General features: G+C 40.7%; 2 protein-coding genes across 6 annotated transcripts in view; one reads left to right on the plus strand and one right to left on the minus strand.

Annotated features, from left to right (window-relative positions):
• Window positions 1-6,502, minus strand: part of ASCC1 (activating signal cointegrator 1 complex subunit 1) — a 100,840-nt gene extending 94,338 nt beyond the window's left edge. Inside the window, exons 1-3 of one of the 5 annotated variants that reach the window (XM_059397685.1) lie at window positions 6,304-6,502; window positions 4,216-4,360; window positions 2,957-3,056 (exon numbers count right to left, since the gene is read on the minus strand). In XM_059397685.1, coding sequence (XP_059253668.1) covers window positions 2,957-3,056; window positions 4,216-4,327 — 212 coding nt within the window. In that variant the 5' untranslated portion in view covers window positions 4,328-4,360; window positions 6,304-6,502. Of the gene's footprint in view, window positions 1-2,956; window positions 3,057-4,215; window positions 4,361-4,974; window positions 5,074-6,050; window positions 6,180-6,303 lie in introns of those variants that run through there. The other 4 variants (XM_059397683.1, XM_059397682.1, XM_059397681.1 and 1 more) reach the window with 4 other exon arrangements.
• ANAPC16 (anaphase promoting complex subunit 16) lies at window positions 5,846-20,639 on the plus strand. The gene is made up of 4 exons (XM_059397687.1): window positions 5,846-5,983; window positions 11,186-11,354; window positions 18,590-18,664; window positions 19,783-20,639. The coding sequence occupies exons 2-4, from the start codon at window positions 11,213-11,215 to the stop codon at window positions 19,896-19,898; spliced, it is 333 nt and encodes a 110-aa protein (XP_059253670.1). The 5' UTR covers window positions 5,846-5,983; window positions 11,186-11,212; the 3' UTR covers window positions 19,899-20,639.
• Window positions 20,640-21,686: the final 1,047 nt, after the last annotated feature.

A 21,686-nucleotide genomic window follows, 5' to 3' on the forward strand; every position in this document is an offset into this window, starting at 1 on the left:
TGCTGGGATCATGACCTGAGCCTGAGGCAGAGGTTTAAACCCACTGAGCCACCCAGGTACTCCTAAAAATAAGATCTTTATAAACACACACATACACACAAGTAGCTGGCTTAAGGTGTTATTAATAGTCTAGGCATCTTAGAAAGGAAGTGGTTGAGGTTACAGAAGTTTAGACTCAAGTCTTAGGCAAGTCATCTAACCACTCTAAGTTTATTTCTTCACTTACAAAAATGGAGTGAATAACACCAAATGTTGTTGTAAGGATTAAACGTGATCATGTATAAAAGGGCTTCCCCGTGACTGGCACGTAGCTCAGTACAGTCCATACTATCCTCATTAAGCCCATAATGGCATCCTTCCAATTAAGAGTATAGCCACAGTCAAAAATATTTACTACAGTAATAGGAGATACACATGAAAAGGTGACTCTTTTATTAAAGATTTAAGTAGAAATTCCTACCTGATCAAGTAGTTCTCAATCTTAGCTACACTGGAATCACCTTGGGGTGATTCAAAAAATAATGATGCCTGGGCTCCTGGGTGGCTCAGTGTGTTAAGCCTCTGCCTCCGGCTCAGGTCATGATCTCAGGGTCCTGGGATCAAGCCCCACATCTTGCTCTCTGCTCGGCAAGGAGCCTGCTTCCTTCTGCCTGCCTCTCTGCCTACTTGTGATCTCTCTCTCTCTCTCTGTCAAATAAATAAATAAAATCTTTTAAAAAATAATGATGATGATGATGCCTGAGTCCAGCTCCCAGAGATTCTGATTTAATTGGCCTAGGGTGCACGTAAGTATAGGGAATTTTAAAAGTTACCCAGGTACTTCTAATGTGCACCTGACATCGAGAACTAATGAGTTACATCTAGTCCATGGATAAGAGTTACAACAATTAGGATTTTTTTTTAATTTTATTTTTATTTTTATTTTTTATAAACATATATTTTTATCCCCAGGGGTACAGGTCGGTGAATCACCAGGAACAATTAGGATTTGATTATAAATTAGTTTGGTCAAGTAATTTATTCCTAGATCCAAATGAACTTACAGAAATGATTAATAAGAAAGAAACTGTCCTAGTAAATTCAGTGTATTAATTATAATTAAGCAGAATCATACTAATCTAACAAGCAAGTCATCCAGAATACAATGACTACTTAGAATATATAGAATTCAGAAGATCGTCAAATTGGAATCAGACATCTAAGGAATTTTTACACACCTCAGTGGTGGCAAATATACGCAGTGAGGAAAACGGTTACACCGATTTCATCAAGAAACTAAACAGTGACTTTCTAAAATCTTGTTTCTTAGAAGAAAATGTCACTGGAACCTTAAAGGAAAATGAGCTATCAGAGTTAGCATCTGGTTTCCCATTTGGCCACATTCCCACAGAAGAATTTCATCCTCAATAGGTGTTGCAGAATATTTTCAAGATTGGTGAAAATAAAATTATTTGCTTCGTGGAGCTTAAAGGTATATGACTCCATATTTGTAGATCTCCTTTAACAGAAGAGCTTGAACAGACCTGAGTCACCTGATACAACACAGAAAAACAATTTACACGCTTCCTAGACCAGTCTGTCTCCAGAGATGTAAACCCAAAAGAAGCCAGTTAGCCACATAAGCTATGTTTATCTGTTTTTTTAAAGATTCTATTTATTGGGGCGCCTGGGTGGCTCAGTAGGTTAAGCCTCTGCCTTCGGCTCAGGTCATGATCTCAGGGTCCTGGAATTGAGCCCCGAGTCAGGCTCTCTGCTCACCAGGGAGCTTGCTTCCCCCTCTCTCTGCCTGCCTCTCTGCCTACTTGTGATCTCTGTCAAATAAATAAATAAACAAAATATCTTTTAAAAGAATAAAATATTTTAAAAAAAAAGATTTTACGTATTCATTTGAGACAGAGAGATACAGAGATAGAGCATGATCACAGGGAGAAGGAGAGAAAGACTTGGGGCTTGACCCCAGGGCCTGGAGGTCAAGACCTGAGCTGAAGGCAGAGGATAAGCTAAACCATGAGACAGAATGTGGGCAATCACACAAGCAACCCCCGACTAAAGAGATCAAAAAGTTTCCGAGCAAATTCATACCGACAACCTTGGAGAAAGCATACCAGTCTTTGACAGAGGTTAATGGAACAGACACATTACAGCCCTCTAGAAGTCTCCCATCTTGTGGAGAAGACATCCAATAGTAAGCACATAAGTGTAAACCACATGGCTGAAAAACTGTACAAAGGAAAGGTAGAGGGTGTTATGAAAACATATAGTAGTCAGTGTGGTTGGTAGGGATAATGGTGGTGAGCAAGGTTCCCTAAGGAAGAAGAATAAAAACCAGGTAAAGAAGAGAGAATATAAGGCAAAGGGAACAGCATATGACAAAGCTCTATGTCAGGAAGGAACAAAGCACATTTCACAAACTGAAAACTAACCAGGCTTAAGGGCAAAACCAGAAAAAGAGTGATATGAGTTGTGACTGAAAAATGCAGGGCTGGCTAAGTCACATTCAAGATTCCATCACTCCAATGGAACAATTCCATCTTTAATGGAGGAATGCTGACAGATTTAAGCAGAGGAAGTGATTACATTTGCCTTCTAGAAAGATCACTGCACCCTCAATGTGAAGAACTGTTTGGGAGGAGAATAATAATCAATGTGGACAGCCTAGTAAGGTGGCTATTTGAAGTAATCCACAAAGATGAAGTAGGGTTCTGGTCTTTGAGTAAAGAATGAATGAGCGGTAGGTTCAAAAAATATTTAAGAGGCAAAATCAACAGGACCTGGTGGTACATTTGGAATGGTGACATTGATCCATAATCAGTCCTTAAAAATTCGAGGACATAAAACACTAAATTGTTTGATCATTAGTAATTAAGCACTGGAAAAGAGTCAGTTCCTGCTGAGTTTCCGGGAAGTGTGTCCCATGAAGCTGGTGGGGGGGGTGGGGGCAGAGACACTCACTCACTTGTAGAGCAAGCTGGGGGCCTTCACGGTACACTGGAAACCTTGCTGGGTCTGCACCACCTCATAAGCATCACAGGGCTCCTCTGCACACTCCACGAAGCCTGCAGAGAAACCAGAACATCTCGCTCACAATTGCTGCTCTGTGGACAACAGTCTTCTCCCCACTAGCCAACCACGCTCAAGGTTTAAAAAAATACACACACACGAAGAACAGCCCAACATTTTATATTGCACAACACTGCTCTGACAGTCCTCTCACTTGCTCTCAGAAGAAAAAGAAAAAAGCCAAATGACTATTTTAAATCTTCCAGTCTTAGAACTTTGGAAAAATAGTATATACATACCACTATTTAACTGTTTTCTCCCAAAAAGCTAAGACATAATAAAGATCTTTTTCTATTTTTTTATAGAGATATAATTCACATATAACAAATGTATCCTCTTACAGTGTGCAAGTAAGCAGTTTTTAGTATTAAGACACAAAATTACTTCAGTGAATGAGACAGGAATGGTAGCAGAAGAACTTACTCCATCTCACCAGGCAAAGAGCCAGGAGGGTCAAGTGAAGAAGATCAAGTTCCTAAGGCAAAAGGGAAACCATGGGGAAAACCAGAAGGAAGACAAACCCCCAAAGTTTAGGGCCTGAAGGAAGAACGTATAAACCAAAAGGAAAAGGAAGCAGAGAACCTGAAAGGCCCTATTTACGCATTAAACCCAAGCCCGAGTTAATTGGCTTGAAAATAATCATCATCCATCTCCACTGTCAAGCTCACTTCTTAAAATTATCCCCCTGTAATAATAAAGCTATGTTAGTTGTATATTTGGAACTGCCTGTATGAGTTCAAAGAAGAGACAAATAACAGCATAACAGTATTAACAGTTAACATTTTGAGGCACTGGACAAAATACATATTTCACTTATTTCAGTAATTTACATATACATTTCACAACTTTACAGATGAAAGAACTTAATTTTGTCACAGAATATTCACGGTTAACACTAATAGTTTACTAAAATTACCCCTTATTACATTTAAGCCCCTGCACAAAGATGAAACATGATTTGGAAGTGCAAATGAGAATGCCTCATCAAACTGAAAACCACCCGTCCCCTTAGTCATCAACACAATGGAGCTAGGCAGAGGCCAAACATCTCAAATTTCAGTGCTCACACAGAAACACTCTGAAACAAAACAAAGCACTGCTTCCACAATGGGAGAGAACATTGTACTAATCTGCACAAAGAGCAACCAGGATTACCTTGATAGAAGTCTTCATCTTCTTCTTCATGTTGATAGGTCTGTTCTTGGATGGGATTCTTTCTATAAATCCGTCCGCCAATTCTTACAAGCTGTGGGCGCAGAACTTCCATGATACTTTCACCAAATAATACCCAAACGAAATCCTGAAAAATAAATGATCACCTTACCTTTTTAAATCAGAAATAAAAACTCTATCTCTGTTTTATGGATCATTATGTATTTGGGACATCAGTTCACAGCACATCCTAAAAGCAGCACTGTTTCCACTGGATTTCCCCTATCTGCAAGTTGTTTCAAATCAATTGCTTTATTTTCCACAACAGCATTCCATTCCTGGCTCACTCTAGAGAGTAATTTTTGTTTTCAAAGGTTTTCTTTTTAAGTAATCTCTACAACCAACACCAGACTCAAACTCACAATCTCCAGATCAAGAGTTGCCGCCTCCACCAACTGAGCCAGCTGGGCACCCCTGGACAGTAATTTGTAAACTGTTTCAGCACTCTTAAGAAAAGGTGATTAAAATTTAGACAGTCAGCCCTCTCTATACAGTCTGTCCATGACTGGAGAGAATAGATGTCTCTTTATTATTTTAACCTCAAAGAAGTAAGATACAACCTTCTGTGTTTATCTAACCATTTGCTAAAGGGCTCACTCCTTTTATCCAGCAATAATTTAGAGCATTAGGAATGCTTAGCACACTCATCCTGGGGCTGGAGGGTAAGCCCTAAGTACCTTCAGAGGTGCTAGAAATATATACCTCAAAATGAGATCCAGTTGAAATGTGACTTAACCAACGTGGTTCTTCAAAACACATTGCTGAGCAGAGGACTCCATTTCTATAGGCCACTACTCAAAAATGTGCAACATTCACTGAGAAGCTTCTAATCACCACTTAATGAATCAAGAATTAAGGAAACAGGAGTTCCTTATGGACTAGCTATGGTTAAGTTCAACCAATGCTCGTACTATACAGGTTACATAGTCTCGGAAGTCCAAAATTAAGAGCCCCCCCCCAAAAAAAAACCTGACCAATCCTTACTAAATACACTAAGGCCCAATCCAACCCTGAGCAAGTCTGAGTCCCTTTAATTGGCAATTTGCTTACAGAACCAAGAGGAGATCCTGCGTTGTGAGAAATAACAACATAGAACGTAAACAGACTTGAACGATGTCGGGCATAATTAGCAACAGTGTAATGACACCACACCGTCGTGGCCTATTCCCCCAGGACCTCACAAAATTAAAAAGGGAAAAGGGAGACTTCAATGTTTAGGTCGGGCCCTCAGACCATGAGCTCTGGAATAAGAGCAAACTTCACCTGCCTTTCCCACCCGGCACTGGGGTACGAGACTGTATGAAGGAAGAGGGAATAACCAGTTTAACCCTGCTTCGTGGGAGTCTGGGGAGAGACAGGGAGGAAAGCGGAAGGCCTGCAATGTCTAGGGGGAGAGGTGAAGCCCTGAATCATAAAGGCAAGCAAAAAACCGAGGCCACCAAGTCGAGCTACTAAAGAGGAATTCCGGGGCTGCAGGCAAACTGCGGCAAGACCAGGTGGGTGCAGGACCCGGAAGTCCTCTCTCAGAGCGCGTCCTCCGACCTTCTCCGCCCTGGCCACGCCCACCAGCGCGCGGGCGCCCTCACGCAGCCGCCGGCACGGGTTCCCTCCGCCCGGGCGCGCGCACGCCGCCGTCCTCGTCGTTGTAAAGGCGGCCGCTCTGACTGGCCCTGGGGGCGGGGCTGTAGGGGAAAGTGCCAAATCCGCTGAGGTAAGTGGCCGAGGACTCAGGGACCCCCGGGAGCTTAGTGGAAGGGAGTAGATCCCTGGGATCCTACCTGCAGGGACTAGTAAAATGGAGAAGATAGGAGGAGAAACTGGAGCCTGCTGCAGAGGAGTATGAGGAAATTTTCCTCAGGCCGCGCCGGACCGGGTGCGCATGCGGGCGGAGGGTTGGCGCCTGCGCAGTGAGGCAGTGCCGGTGGCGTCGCCCCCTGGAGACCGACGGGGGAGGAAGCGTGCTTTGGAGTTAGTTTGGAAACCGCTGGCATTTTGCCCCTCCCCTTTCCAGCCCCTTTCTGACCCCCTCACCTGGTTTTAGCTGTCGCTTTCGTTTGGGTGGTGGTCCAGCCGCTCAAGTGCAATGATTTGTTGATGATGGAATTTAACGATTGCTTGTAATAATTTGCCGTTGCGCCAGAGTACTTCCTTCTGCGTCTTTTTCATATGGAGATGACTTCTTCTTCTTCTTTTTTTTTTTTTTAAAGATTTTGTTTATTTGACAGAAAGACAGAGATCCCAAGTAGCTAGAGAGGCAGGCAGAGAGAGAGGAGGAAGCAGGCTCCCCGCTGAGCAACGAGCCTGATGCGGGGCTTGTTCCCAAGATCCTGGGATCATGGCCTGAGCGGAACTCAGAGGGTTAACCCGCTGAGCCACCCAGGCGCCCACATAAGGCGACTTCTAAAGTGAAGATTCTTTTTAAGAAAATAGGCATAGGGCGCCTGGGTGGCTTAGTGGGTTAAGCCTCCGCCTTCATCCTGGGTCATGATCTGGGGGTCCTTGGATGGGGCCCGCTCGGCGGGGAGCCTGCTTCTGCTTCCCCACACCCCACCCCCCGCCTGCCTCTCTGCGTACTTGAGATCTCTCTCTCAGTCAAATAAGTAGATAAAATCTTAAAAAAGAAAAGAAAAGAAAATAGGCATATATCCTATAAAAAGCAATGTTTATGAATACGAGGTCATCCTTGTCGTAGGCGAAGTAAATGTTTGATCAACCTGTCACTGTGGAAACAACCATGCTCTGGACCCCCAAAGTAGCATTGCTCTTCTATGGGGATCTCAGCTGCCCGTAGACTCCTTTACCTTAGAGGCCCCAACCCCAGACTTTTCCATCATGACTATGTACTCATAAAGCAGAATTTTACTGAGCCCAGCAACCTGGTGTGTGAGAGACTTGTGTTAATACTTTAGATCTGCAGAATGTGGAAGGAAAAAAAGCCAATAGTGGACCAGCCCTCAGGACACCCCACTTCTCTGTCCCATACATGTAACCTTTGCTGAGCTACTAGTTCTTTCATTTGGGTATTCGCTCATGAAACATTCTCATTCAGGTTCTGTGCTAGGCCGCCAGGGTAGAAAGACAACCTGTTCCCCCTTTCCTAGATCAAAGAATCCTTCCTAAACGCAGGAACCTTAAAATGAAAGTGTGAAGTGCATTAATGGGAGGCATTTCCCCTCTTCCTGAACAGATCTTTCCCCTCTAGGAGCATGCCGATTCTGTCAAATGGAGAGAACTGAAATTTTTCCCATCAGTGTGTTGGGACATACTGTGGATGAAAAACTGGAATCTGCAGAGGGTGAAAAAAAAGATTGAGGAGTAAATAACCATTACTAATTTTGGATAGCTGATATCATTGTTTACTAGGCCTGTAACTATTTTCAATGCTTTAGTTATATTAACCTTTGTGACACCATTATGAGGGAAATACTATTATCCCTATTTTGGAGATGAGGCAACTGAGGAGTGGGAAGGTTAAGTGATTTGTCCAGAGTCATACAGCAAGCTAAATAGCCAAACCACAACATGAACCCAGACCAAGAAGCTTCAGAATCTGAACTCTAACCTCTATGCTGTTTTACCTCTCTCCCATGGCACATGATACATGCCCACAAAGCCATAGCTTGAAGAATATCACAGCATGTATGCTAATGTTTCTATAGCTCGGTTCTGTGTGGTCATCTATAAAATGAGAGAATTTGATTTGATGACCTTTAAGGAATTTTGTGGTTCCTGTGAAATGTTTTTAATTCATTTAGCAAACATTTATTTAAATCAGCAACTACTTAGAATAGGCCAAGCATTACGTTTGGTTCTCATGATCAGAATGCCTGCCTTCATAAAGCAGTTGCAAAGCAGGGTTTATTGTTAATTTCACTTTATCTCCTTTTCCCATCTACTGATAGCATGCAAAATTCAACTTAAATCTTTAACGCTAGAAATTACTGAAGTGTATTATTCTACCTCAGCAGTAAACTGCTTATTTATGTAACTGTAGCTTTGTGCTAATTACCCACTCCAGTTTTCAGCCCTGGCTGTTTTGTGTATTGAATGATAGTAGTTCTGAGTTTGAAAGAAAATGGGATGAAAGGGAATTCTTTTGATTTATACCCAGTTTAGAAGTCACACTGTGTCCAGCCTTTGAAGCTGTCCTCACTCTGGCAGTCCCTAGGGAGCTCTGCTGAGCAACTGATTTCAAAATATAATGTATCCCTTGCATTTGCAACTGAATAGAGCATTTATCAAGGTGTAGGAAAAAGATTAGAGTTTTAAGTCTTAGGTGAGATATATAAACAATTCATAGTAGGTTCTGCTCTGAACTGATGGGAAATAAGACTGAGTACCTCAGTGCCTGGCTAAATCACCTGTATACTTTGAATCCCAGCAAGAATCCACTTAGAAATTTAGTTTGTTTGTTTGTTTGTTTTTAATTTTAGAAACTTAAACTTAGAAATTTAGACCAGGTCCATTACTGCTTGAGTTCTGTTTTAAAAAGCATTTAAGAGGGACGCCTGGGTGGCTCAGTGGGTTAAGCCACTGTCTTCGGCTCAGGTCATGATCCCAGGGTCCTGGGATCGAGCCCCAAATCAGGCTCTCTGCTCAGCAGGGAGCCTGCTTCCTCCTCTCTCTCTGCCTGCCTCTCTGCCTGCTTGTCATCTCTCTCTGTCAAATAAATAAATAAAAATCTTAAAAAAAAAAAAAAAAGCATTTAAGAACCTGTCAAAGTATATTTTAAGCTAGTGTTGCCCAAAGGATTGGATATAAATCCAACTTGAAGAGTTGTCTCTATGCATATTAGTTGAAAGTTAAAGAACTCAGAGAAAAAAGAAAAGGTAATCTAATAGCAAGATCGACAATGTCCTTAATCAGTTTGTATTTGAATAGGCTGACATTCTACTTAAAACAGTTGCTTTACTGTTCCCATATCTCACTTCAGTTTTGATCATATTACTTATGGACATATAATGAAATCGGAAATCAAACTCTGCTTCCCTGACAGCCTTAAATCCTCATCACAAAACTGAGGAAACAGAACAGCCGGCATTTCAGAAATGTGCAGTATAGGATTTTTCTTGCTAGGAAACTGGATTATGTATATATAGGATTTATATCTGCATAGCATTCCTTCATTTTTTCTATTTTTTCATAAGTTCCAACTTTTGTAACAAATGTCTTTATTTTGCAACTAGCAAAAGAAGAAAAAATCAGCTAAAATTCTTGGTGGCCAATAAAGAGGGAAATTCATTTTTTAAATCCTTTTAAAGTCATTTTTTCTTTTTCTTTTTTCTTTTTTAAGATTTTATTTATTTATTTAATTGACACAGAGAGAGAGAGACAGCAAGAGAGGGAACACAAGGAGGGGGAATGGGAGAGGGAGAAGCAGGCTTCCCGCCCAAGCAAGGAGCCGGAGGCAAGGCTCTATCCCAGGACCCAGGGATTATAACCTGAGCGAAAGGCGGACACCTGATGACTGAGCCACCCAGGCACCCCTCTTTCTTTTTTTAATTGAGCTAAAATTTACATAACATAAAATTAACTAGTGCCATCTCAAAGCATACTATTCAGTATAGTCATTTCTTTAGTCTAAATACTGGAGTTATATTATCCAGTACAGTAACCACTAGCCATATGTGGGTATTTCAGTTTCAGTTAATATTAAATAAAATTTAAGGGGTGCATGGGTGGCTCAGTGGGTTAAAGCCTCTGCCTTCAGCTCAGGTCATGATCCCGGGGTCCTGGGATCGAGCCCTGCATGGGGTTCTCTGCTCAGCAGGGAGCCTGCTTCCTCCCCTCTCTCTCTGCCTGCCTCTCTGCCTACTTGTGATCTCTGTCTGTCAAATAAATAAATAAAATCTTTAAAAATATATATATATTAAATAAAATTTAAAATACAGTTCTTCAAGGGCGCCTGGCTGGTTCAGTTGGTAGAGCATGCGACTATTGATCTCGGAGTAGTGAGTTCAAGTCCCATATCGGTGTAGAGATTACTTAAAAAAATTTTTTTTTTTATTAAAACACAGTGCTTCAGTCACACTAATAGCCACATGAGGTTAATGGTTACCATATTGTACAGCACAGAAATAGAATGTTAGAACATTTCCATCATGGCAGAAAGTTCTGTTAGCACAGTTCTAGACCATTCTTTTTAGAAAACAAACGTCTTAGAATCTTATGTAAGTGTGTAATATAATATTTTTGTTATGAACTTGTGTAAGGAATCATGTATTCAGTACAGATATTCTCATTTGTGTTTGGGCTTTTTCATTTTTTGATATGACATAGGGTTAAACTCAGCTGCTGTATTCTTAATAAACCTTGAATTCGAAGATCATTTCATGAGCCGTTTTCTTCCAGTTTGGGAATGCCACCAAGTGATCAATTTGGGTATTACATTTGGATGGAAAAAACATTTTTCATGAAAGGACAAATATGTATTTCCTAACCAATTCCCTTTCCTTGGGAACAGAACACAGTGTTATTCTGGAATTTTATTTGGAAAATTTTATAAGTGAATTTTTTGGTATGGCTTTGTCAGGATATAGCCAAGACAAACTGTCCTATGAGGCATGTTGTTTTATCATAATTTATTTCCTCAGTCCACTGTTACCTTGGCATTGCCGTATCACCCCTTCATAACCCATAAATCACCCACAGTTGATCCCAAGTGATACAAGCAGTTTGCTAATGATAGGAAGTAGTGTTTTAAGTAGAAAAACAGAATGAACATATTTCACTTAAAATCCTGAGAAACATTTTTGTCTGAGGCATCAGTAAAAGATTGTGGGAACAGAGAGGGTAGAAAAGGGGGGACCTAATTATTTACTAAACTGTATGCTGATTTTTATGGCAGCTAGAATGAAATGTTGTCACTCTCACTTCCATAAACTTGCCAATTGCTGTTTTTCTTTCTCTGTAGTGAAGTGAGAATTCTGCTAGAGAGGAAATGGCTGCCTCTTCATCATCCTCCTCAGCTGGTGGGGTCAGTGGAAGTTCTGTCACTGGATCTGGTTTCAGTGTCTCAGACCTTGCCCCACCACGGAAAGCCCTTTTCACCTACCCCAAAGGAGCTGGAGAGATGTTAGAAGGTGATCTCATGCTGCTTTTTGCTGAATAATTGGATTCTGACCTGCAGTGAATATTAATTGTAAAGAAGCTATTAAGTGGATTAGAGACGAGTTTGCCCTGATTTCAGCTCCACATTTCATCTCTTGTCCCCATTTCAAAATATTATTTGAAACACAAATCTTTCTCCAGACTCATAATTTTGGAGCTGAAAAAGGTTTTGGAAATCAAGGAAGTCATCTAGACTTACTGAGACCCAGGAAAGTTAAAGTGCTTTGACTACATTGAAGACAAAGTCAGCACTGGAACCAGGAATTCTCTTGACCTCCTGTTCCAGTTTGCTTTATCCTGGCACCAGTCTGCCTCCCTATGATGAGTAGGTTTGATGTATTTTTTTCTAATGTAATTAATCTACTGATAGATCAACCACATCAAATAGGTTCTAAGTGGAAATAAAAACTATTTACACCACTCTTGTACGAGAAGATGGCTCCCCTGGCTCACTACAGGACAGTGCTGTGTGGTTTTCCTAGCACTGGAGCTGGATTTGCATCAGATCGTCCACCATCTTACTCAGCATCCATTTGCAAACTGGCTGGCCAAGATCCGAGTACAATCTTTGCTTGTCTCATAGGAGGAAAGCGATGCATTGTTGCTTGCATTGATACCCGAAATTCATTGGATACATGTCACTCTAGGAGCTAGACCAGTAAACTCTTAATAGGGAGCATAAAAATCACCTAAAGAGCTTATTTAAAAATGCACATTTCTGGCCCATCTGAGAGATGCCGAATTGGTCTAGGGTGCAGCACAGAGTATTTTGACTAACATTCAGGGAATGCTCATGATGAATTGGTCCATAAGGATTAAACTGTCATGCTTTGAAAAAAGTCAGCAAAGAACCTATTAAGGATTCAAAGTCTACCTGATTCTAGCACTTTTGTGCTTAGGTGTATATTGATCTTTTTTACTTTAACTTGCAAATTTTGGTAAGTACATTTAAAAATTAATCCAGAAATCTCTGAGAAAGGTACAAACTATAGTTAGGAGTCAGCTTTTTAGGGTGAACTTTATTCATTTTTATCAGGTGGAAAGAGTTTTGGGTTAAGCCAGGACAAACAGAAGAATCATTCGTGACAGAGAAACATGGGAAGACTGGGACCACAGGCCTCTCTAGAATTGGTTCAAATCACAATTGAAGAGACAATCAGGTAGTGTAGTCAGTGATAAAAATGAGATGTACATACTTCTGTCTTTGCCTTTTCATTTTCTTCAGTTGTGTTAACTGAATACTTGAGTTTGTATCATTGACTCTGGACATAGTGAACAATTGGGGCCTTTACCATATGTGGCACTAAAAATACAACTTCAGTTTATGCAGCAGAGACCTGGTGTTAAGGAACTTGCCCACAAAAATCAAAAGTTGGAGGCACTTAAATTGCTTCATGAGTCTGATAGCAGCAGAAGAGGAATCAGTATTTAACGATGGACTCTAAGATTGAAGTCATTTAAATTTTAGCTACAGGAGAAATTTAATACAGGAGGTACTCCTTAGTCTCAAAGCTATAAGCATTCTATATCCATATACACCAGATTACTTAGAAACATTAAAGAAGAAAGGCTACTGAGGTTAGTCTGAATGTTGATGTTATAACAAGTTCTGTCCCTTTTTATTCCATCCCAGTGTGTTTCATGGCGGAATGTGTTGGCTTTCTGTTGTAGGATGAATTTATATAAGGTTTAAATTAAAAATGCACAGTTTTCATTCCCTTTCTTAGGTTTAAAGTTTTAGCTATATTTTAAAGCTACTTAAGGACAGACTATGAAAAATTAGAGATGGTAATCCCTGAACTATCCTGGTCAATCAAGAATGTTAAATTGGGGGCGCCTGGGTGGCTCAGTGGGTTAAGCCACTGCCTTCACTGCCTTCGGCTCAGGTCATGATCTCAGGGTCCTGGGATTGAGTCCCGTGTCAGGCTCTCTGCTCAGCGGGGACCTTCCCTCTCTCTCTCTCTCTCTCTGCCTGCCTCTCCATCTACTTGTGATTTCTCTCTGTCAAATAAATAAATAAATAATCTTTTAAAAAAATTAAAAAGAATGTTAAATTGAAAAGGAGTACTCCTAAATGAAATTTAATAAGGATGTTAGATTTGGAAGCATCTTCTATCATGTTTATAGGTGATGCTGTTATACAGTTAATCTAATGCACATGTACCTGACCATTTTTCTTAGAGTACTTTAACCAGCTATGAAAACAAAGTAAGAAAAGTTGCCTTTTCAGAGTAAGGAAGAAAAGCAATCAGGATCCAAGGTTGGATACTGTTTTTATTTTTATTTTTTATTTTTATTTATTTATTTATTTAAAAGATTTTATTTATTTGACAGAGATCACAAGCAGGCAGAGAGGCAGGCAGAGAGAGAGGAACAAGCAGGCTCCCTGCTGAGCAGAGAGCCCGATGCGGGGCTCCATCCCAGCCCCCGAGACCATGACCTGAACCGAAGGCAGAGGCTTTAACCCACTGAGCCACCCAGGTGCCCCCAAGGTTGGATACTGTTTTTAATCTTACAGATTCAACTTGATCTTGCATCCTTCTAGGTCTAGGGATAAGAAACCCAGATAATGTACTTAACTTTATTATTTATGACTTAACTTTATCATGCATCCAGTCTCTAACAGACACCCTCACTTAAGCAATATGTACACAGCCCCCAGGTTACCAGTGCTTCTACTTGGGATTTTTTTTACCTTACCATAATGCACAAGCCATATGCATTTAGTAGAGAGCATACTGAGTTTTGAATTTTGATTTTTTCCTGAGCTAGCGACATTTGGTACAGTACGCCCTTGGGATGCTGGGCAGGGACAGGGAGCCACAGTTCTCAGCCACATGATCACCAGGGTAAACAACCGATAGATACACTTACAAACCATTCGGTACTCATACAACTATTCCTGGTTTTCGCTTTCAGTACAGTATTCAATAATTTACATGAGATATTTGATACTTTATTATTTTTTTAAAGATTTTATTTATTTATTTGACAGAGAGAGATCACAAATAGGCAGAGGGGCAGGCAGAGAGAGAGAGAGGAGGAAGCAGGCGCTCTGCCAAGCAGAGCCCGATGCGGGGCTCGATCTCAGGACCCTGGGATTATGACCTGAGCCAAAGGCAGAGGCTTTAACCCACTGAGCCACCCAGGTGCCCAAGATATTCAACACTTTATTATAAAATAGGCTTTGTGTTAGATGATTTTTTCCCAACTGTAGGCTAATGTAAGTGTTCCAAGCATGTTGAAGGTAGGCTAGGCTAAGCTATGATGTTTGGTAGGTTAGGTATATTAAATGCATTTTCAACTTGGTATTTTTAGCTTAGGGTAGGTTTATCAGGATATAACTCCATCATAAACCAAAGATCTGTACAGCAGTTTTTAGCCCATGGCGAAGATTGTCCTCTCCCAGTTTAGTGAGCAAATTAGAGACTGCCTTCCAGCCCAGAAGTAGCTGAACTTTAGTGGTATCGTAGGCTACTAAAACATAAATTATCTGGTATTGTCTAATTTCCTGCTGTGAGGTAATTTTTTTTTGAGGTAGTATTCTTTTAAATGAACTTGATAGCATCCTATTTATTGGAGTTGGCATGATGTTAGGTTTGGGCAACTTACTGAACTTTTCACTACTTAATAATCTTTGCTTGTCTCGTAAGAGGAAAGCGATGCATTGTTGCTTGGTGTCTTACAAAGGGTTTGATTACAATTTCTAAATAGAAGATAGATTGCCCCCACTGACTCCTCTCTAGAGAAATTCCAGGCTTTAGATTGGTGCAGATACCACATCTAATAGGATGTAACTTTGTGGTTAGTACAGAGCTGCAAATCAGTGGAAGTGTGTTCCATAGGCATACAGTGGTAAAGTGATATGCAGGTACCTTTTTGAAAGATTAGCTTACATCTTTTTGCTTTGAAGTTCATTGCCAAGGGAAATATGCAAATGTTATAACTTAAGCATTTTATCCTAATATAGCACCTGTGATTAAATGTAAGTGGGAGGTAGCACTTCTAGAAGCTTCCAAATACATACTGGCCTGATCCTTATAGCCCATAATCCCCACTGCCTTGCATGAGATCCCAAAGTTCAGGATCAAACTACCTGAGAAGTGGGCTCTAATTCTTTATGCTTTGCTCTTTCTAAAATAAAACTTGAATTAAATAATTTGACTCTTGAAGCAAGGGTATGAATAGGGTAATGAACAGTGGCATATTTACATAGTAAACTGGACAGTCAGTATAAAACTGAATTAATTGAAAATCAAAGTTTTTTGCTCAGTTTAGATGATCTGCTTATAAATGGCTTCCATTCAGCCAGAAGAATGGGGGAGGGAAGAGGGGATAGGATCATATACCATATAGTACAATATATAGAAAAGAGGTTGGATTTAAAGAACGTAACACTCTTTCTAAGGTGTATAGCAATTTGTGAAATAGTATTTTGAAATAATACATAATGTAGTGTGCATACATTAATACATAATATATATGAAAATAAGTACATTTTCATTTCTTTTTTAAATTAATTTTGAATATAATGTTGGACAGAAACAGAATGCCTGGGTGGCTTAGTCGATTAAATGTCTGCCTTTGGCTTGGGTCCAGGGTCCTGGGATCGAGTCCCATGTTGGGCTCCTTGCTCAGCAGGGAACCTGATTCTCCCTCTGCCTGCCACTCCCCCTGCTTGTGTTCATGCTCTCTCTCTCTCTCTCTCTCTCTAAAATAAAAAAATAAGTTGTTTAAAAAAATATATTGGAGGGGCGCCTCAGTGGCTCAGTGGGTTAAGCCGCTGCCTTCGGCTCAGGTCATGATCTCAGGGTCCTGGGATAGAGCCCTGCATCGGGCCTCTTCACTCAGCGGGGGAGCCTGCTTCCTCCTCTCTCTACCTGCCTCTCTACCTACTTGTGATCTCTCTCTGTCAAATAAATAAGTAAAATTTTAAAAATATATATTGGACAGAAGCTCTCCTGGTTGTATATTCAAGCCATTTGGATACAACATCTATGCTTTTATTGTTTACCAAGTTAATCTTCTTTTTTTTTTTTTTTTTTAAAGATTTTGTTTATTTTTTTGTTAGAGAGACAGGGGCATGAACTCAAAACCTTCAGATCAAGACCCGAGCTGAGATCAAGAGTCAGACACTTAACCAACTAGGCTGCTCAGGCACACTACCATTTTTTTTTTTAAGATTTTATTTATTTGAGAGAGAGCAAGCAAGAGCACACAAGCAGTGGAGAGGGACAGAAGGAGAGGGAGAAGCAGGCTCCCTGCCAGATCAGGGAGATCAGGGAACCCACTTTGGGGCTTCACATGGGTCTTGATCCCAGGACTCTAAGACCATGACCCAAGCCGAAGACAGACACCCAACCTACTGAGCCACCCAGGTGCCCCGCCCTTTTTTTTTTTTTTTTAAAGTACTGTCTAGGCCCAACATTGATTTGAACTCAAGACCCCAAGATCAAGAGTCACATGCTCTGCCAACTAATCCAGCCAGGCACCCTTCATCATCCTAAAAATAACTTATGTTATTTTACCAGCAAAAATGGGTTTATTCAGCAGTAGCAAGGAATTGTAGCTGAGGCCAGGCAAGCAATGGCAAAACCATAGTCATGTCCAGAGAACAAAGGATTGGGAGAGGACTATATATTGGGGGTTGGGAGATACTATATATTATAAACAAAAAGGCCATTGGCACAAACTAGGCATTTGTGAAGTGTAGTGGCTTTTCATTGGCTGAGTAGTGACAGTTTCTCATTGGCTGGGTTGTTGCCGGCAAGGAGAAAACCCTTTCTTCATGCTGCTGGGGTAGCAAAACAACAAGACTTCTTCCTGCTGGGAATGCAAAATTTGCCTCCGCACCTTAGAAGTCTGAGATTGACCAGGAGTGTTAGGACATAAGAGCTCCCCCTTCTGGCTTCCTGACTCTATTTCAAATGAGGTTTCCTTTACTTCTACAACCAGGACTTCTGAAATAAGGTCAACCTTGTGTGAAACACAGCAGGAAGCCAGAAAGTGTTACTTCTATCTCCTTGTCACTTAATAGCTGGCTGACACGCCAGCCCATGATTGATGGGTGAGTGCTTGACACCTAGTAGTGCTGGCATGAACTACCACCTAAAAAAAGACAGCTGTGTCCTCTTCCTCCATTTGTTTTAGGATTTTTGCAATAAGACACCTTCCCCAAATGGTTTCTACTACGTTTCTTTTTTTTTTTTTTTTTTTTTTTTTAAGATTTTTTTTTTTTTTTTGACAGAGAGAAATCACAAGTAGATGGAGAAGCAGGCAGAGAGAGAGAGGGAAGCAGGCTCCCTGCTGAGCAGAAAGCCCGATGCGGGACTCGATCCCAGGACCCTGAGATCATGACCTGAGCCGAAGGCAGCGGCTTAACCCACTGAGCCACCCAGGCGCCCTCTACTACGTTTCTAAAAGTCACATTTTCCTATATGAGCTCTGTATCTTATGGGGTATATTTTGCCATATCAGCCCTTGTCTGACAAGAACATGAACTAGCTGATGTTTCACAATCATCTTCCCAGTGCTGTTGTGACTGAATTAGCTACCTTCTTGTTGCCAGTTCTTGGAACCAGTACAATGCTACGTTCTGAAATTGCACCATACTCTTATCGCCATGCAAATTGCAGTGTTTTGGTTCAGTTGGAAAATCAAGGTTACAATTTGCGTTTACAGAATAAAATTTCCCAGCAGTGCTTTGTGATGGTCATAGTGATGTAATTTGATATATTAAAAATCAACAACAGCTCTTTCCCCCTCAGCTTTACTTTTTAGAATGAAAGTGATTCAGAGTTTTGACGTGCCTTTGTATTTTGATAGCACAAGAGCCACGTGGCCAAATGTGTCTGATGTCAGTGTTTGCCTGACATGCAGAATAAGAGAACATTAAGAAACTGTCAGGTTAGGAGGGGGAGAACTGTTGACCAGGACATCACACTGAGGTTTCTTATTTTTGTTTTTTTAAACATTATTTTTAAACTCTGAAACAAGTAGAGGGACTGTTGTAATATTCTAGGTATAGAAGAAGTAGCTTTTATAGCAGAGCACTGTTCGTTCTCAATGAAACAGAAGCCCTCTTTGTAAACACTGAAAACTGGACCCTGAATGTGAAAGCAGGGAAAAGAATAGGCACGCTCACCTGGTTTATCAGTAGCCATAAAATCCTTCAAGCACATTAAAACTTTTCCTCTTCTGTTTGTAGATGGCTCAGAGAGATTCCTCTGTGAATCCGTTTTCAGTTATCAAGTGGCATCTACACTTAAACAGGTGAAACATGGTAAGCACATGAGTGTTTGTATATTAACCATGAGAATAAGTTGGGGTGGTGTGGGGAGAGGATGATTCAGAAAGATCAGTGTGCTTTGTGACAAAAACTCCTGGAACTCAACAAGGCTATTTAAGTGAACTTTCTAAATTACCTGTAGACAAAAACATTCTATGATCTTAAGCCAGACAAAAGGTCCACCTTGAGGCTCAAGGCTGAAGTCAGAAGGTTTAGTTTTCTAAAGGAGGCAGTGCTTCCTGCTCCTCTTGTGTTGCTTTTACCTCCCCTTTCTGAAACCTTTTGTTGTTGACCCCTACTGGTTACCATCATCTTCATTCCTCAGGTATATAGGTAATACTTTATGGTCTGTCTGCCTCTGAGATCCTGGTAGCCACTATGTTCTCCCACCAGACCATTTCTCCGTTGAAGGCATAATGTGGGAGGGAAAGCTGTAATTGCCTGGATCTCTAGGACTTTAGTACACAAATCATTATGTCATGGAGGATACTATTTTTTTTTTTTTAATCTTCTGACTAGCATAGAATAAGACTCTAACACTTGTATATTAAGGGGGAAAAAATCCTCCTAGAAGTTACTTTTTTTTTTTTTTAAAGATTTTATTTATTTATTTGACAGAGAGAGGGAGATCAAGTAGGCAGAGAGTCAGGCAGAGAGAGGGGGAAGCAGGCTCCCTGCTGAGCAGAGAGCCTGATGCGGGGCTCAATCCTAGGACCCTGGGATCATGACCTGAGCCGAAGGCAGAGGTTTAACCCACTGAGCCACCCAAGCACACCTAGAAGTTACTTTTTTTAGATGTTTATCTTTTTTTTTTTTTTTTTTAGATTTTATTTATTAATTTTAGAGAGCACAAGCCAGGGGATGGGCATAGGGAGAGGGAAAGAATCTCAAGCAGACTCTGTGCTGAGCACAGAGCCCAACATGGGGCTCAATCTCATGACCCTGAGATCATGACCTCAGCCAAAACCAAGAGTTGGACACTCAACCAACTGAGTGCCCAACCAGGCGCCCCCTTTTAGAAATTATTTTTAAACCAATGATCACTTTGGTGGTTGGTGACTGTCTCATGGGAAATATGTTGTATTATATATTACCTCCTTGACTCTTTACAGATCAGCAAGTTGCTCGGATGGAAAAATTAGCTGGTTTGGTAGAAGAGCTGGAGGCAGATGAGTGGCGGTTTAAACCCATCGAGCAGCTGCTGGGGTTCACACCCTCTTCGGGTTGACCTTGCCGGGATGATCAGCTCTGGTGCACAGCAAGTGCAGGGCCAGCGAGGGACTTTGCTTGCAGCATATGCAGCCATCCAGAGATTCACAGCTCCATTGCTGAATTGTTAATTCACATCCATACTTGGTTTCTCTGTTTCTGTCCACAAGCAACAAATACTTAAATGTATGATCTTGCAGGGAAATTTTTTGTTTATTTGTTTAAAAAAGTATTGAGAATCAGATTAAGACAATCGGCATCAGAGAACCGGAGGTTTAAGTTTAAGAAATATATATAAAATTTTACAGGCCAAGTAGGACACATACCGGAATTGGCGCACTGAATGACAGGAGAGACGTCTCTCCTGTCATACGTCTCTCCTGTCATTTCATGCAGTGCCTGGAATCCTCACCAGTCAAATCTAAGATCAAGATCGGGAGTAAAAAACACAGTGTTTCTGACCTAAAACAGTTCTTCATGCAGATGAATGTGATTTCAACTCAGGACCTGTCCAAATGAGGAATTTTAAAATGTTCGGGTTTTTTTCTATTTTTAGACATCTAATTCTATAGATTCTAACTTTTTCTAACCTCTTCTAGACATGCCAAATACTGGCGAAAAGAATTACTTTTTGAATGTTGAAGCACTTGTAAAAATAAATCCGTGAGCAAAATCCTTTTAAACACAGAAATCCTGAGTTCATCATGTGGGTGGGCTCAAGCAATTCTGTAGCAAATAAATCCTTTGAAAGAGCTCCAAATTGGTTTCTTTATCCTTTGAAAGTCTCAGGGATTTGGGATAGGGGGAAGAGGCCAAATTACTTTTTATAAGAAGGGAATCTAAAAACATTTCTCCTGAGCAAATGATAGATTTCCTTTATCTCAGGAATAGTTGTCTTTACAGAACTATATCAATTTAGTAGGTTTTCACACCATGATACAGAAAAACCTGGAAAGCTAAGGGATGGCCTTTGTTCTCCCTCCCAGGATACTTGGGAAAATCATTTATTTAAGATTCTATGCTAATTTTGCCTTGATAACATTGGCCTTTCTCCTCAGTGATAACCTGTACCTGACCTGCTTACAGTTGCTTAATTATGAATACATACAGTCCCAATGGCAATTGGCCCTAATCTCGGGAGTTCAAAATGTTGAACACATACTACCTGATAAGGAGGTGATGACCATTGAGTCAGTAATCTGACTCACAGAATCTGAGCACAGGGATGTTGAAGACCTATTCATGGTCACATAGCCCAGGCAGAAAGAAATCTTGGAACTTGGAATAGATTTCACTTGACTGATAATTCAGCCCACCTCTCTTATCTCTAAAGCACTGTCAGAGCACAGATGACCAGCCTGCAAACTCACCCATTTCCACAATAATAATACTCAACCCAATCAGATTCCATATTTGGAAGCTATTGAGTTTCCTAATGTACTTTTTAGCACCCACCATCTCGACAATTACCAAAGGGAAATAAGACAGACCCGGACTGCAGTAAGCCTGGAGGTGACATTTCCAGTGACAGTTGAGAAGCGAGCTCACTTGCGCTCATTTGTTTCATTTGCATAACTGAAGCCCAGGCGCTTCCTTACTTCATCTTAGCCTTTGGTATTGGGACTTAGAGAATTTTTTTCTCTTTAGTTGGCCATTTCTTTTTTATGACTTTAGGATGAAGAGATCCTACAGTTGAACAGAAATGCTTTCTGAAGCCCCTTTTTTTTTTTTTTTTTTTTTTAAAGATATTTTTATTTATTCATTTGACAGAGAGAAATCACAAGTAGATGGAGAGGCAGGCAGAGAG

The sequence above is a fragment of the Mustela nigripes genome, chromosome 4 (assembly GCF_022355385.1).
Source record: "Mustela nigripes isolate SB6536 chromosome 4, MUSNIG.SB6536, whole genome shotgun sequence".
NCBI classification, from domain to species: domain Eukaryota; kingdom Metazoa; phylum Chordata; class Mammalia; order Carnivora; family Mustelidae; genus Mustela; species Mustela nigripes.

Bases quoted from the DNA above. Each gene is read 5' to 3' on its own strand.
- ANAPC16 (XM_059397687.1), top strand. From the start codon at position 11,213: ATGGCTGCCTCTTCATCATCCTCCTCAGCTGGTGGGGTCAGTGGAAGT. The intron at 11,355-18,589 runs GTGATCTCATGC...TTCTGTTTGTAG, and splicing joins AGCTGGAGAGATGTTAGAAG to ATGGCTCAGAGAGATTCCTC. The intron at 18,665-19,782 runs GTAAGCACATGA...GACTCTTTACAG, and splicing joins ACTTAAACAGGTGAAACATG to ATCAGCAAGTTGCTCGGATG.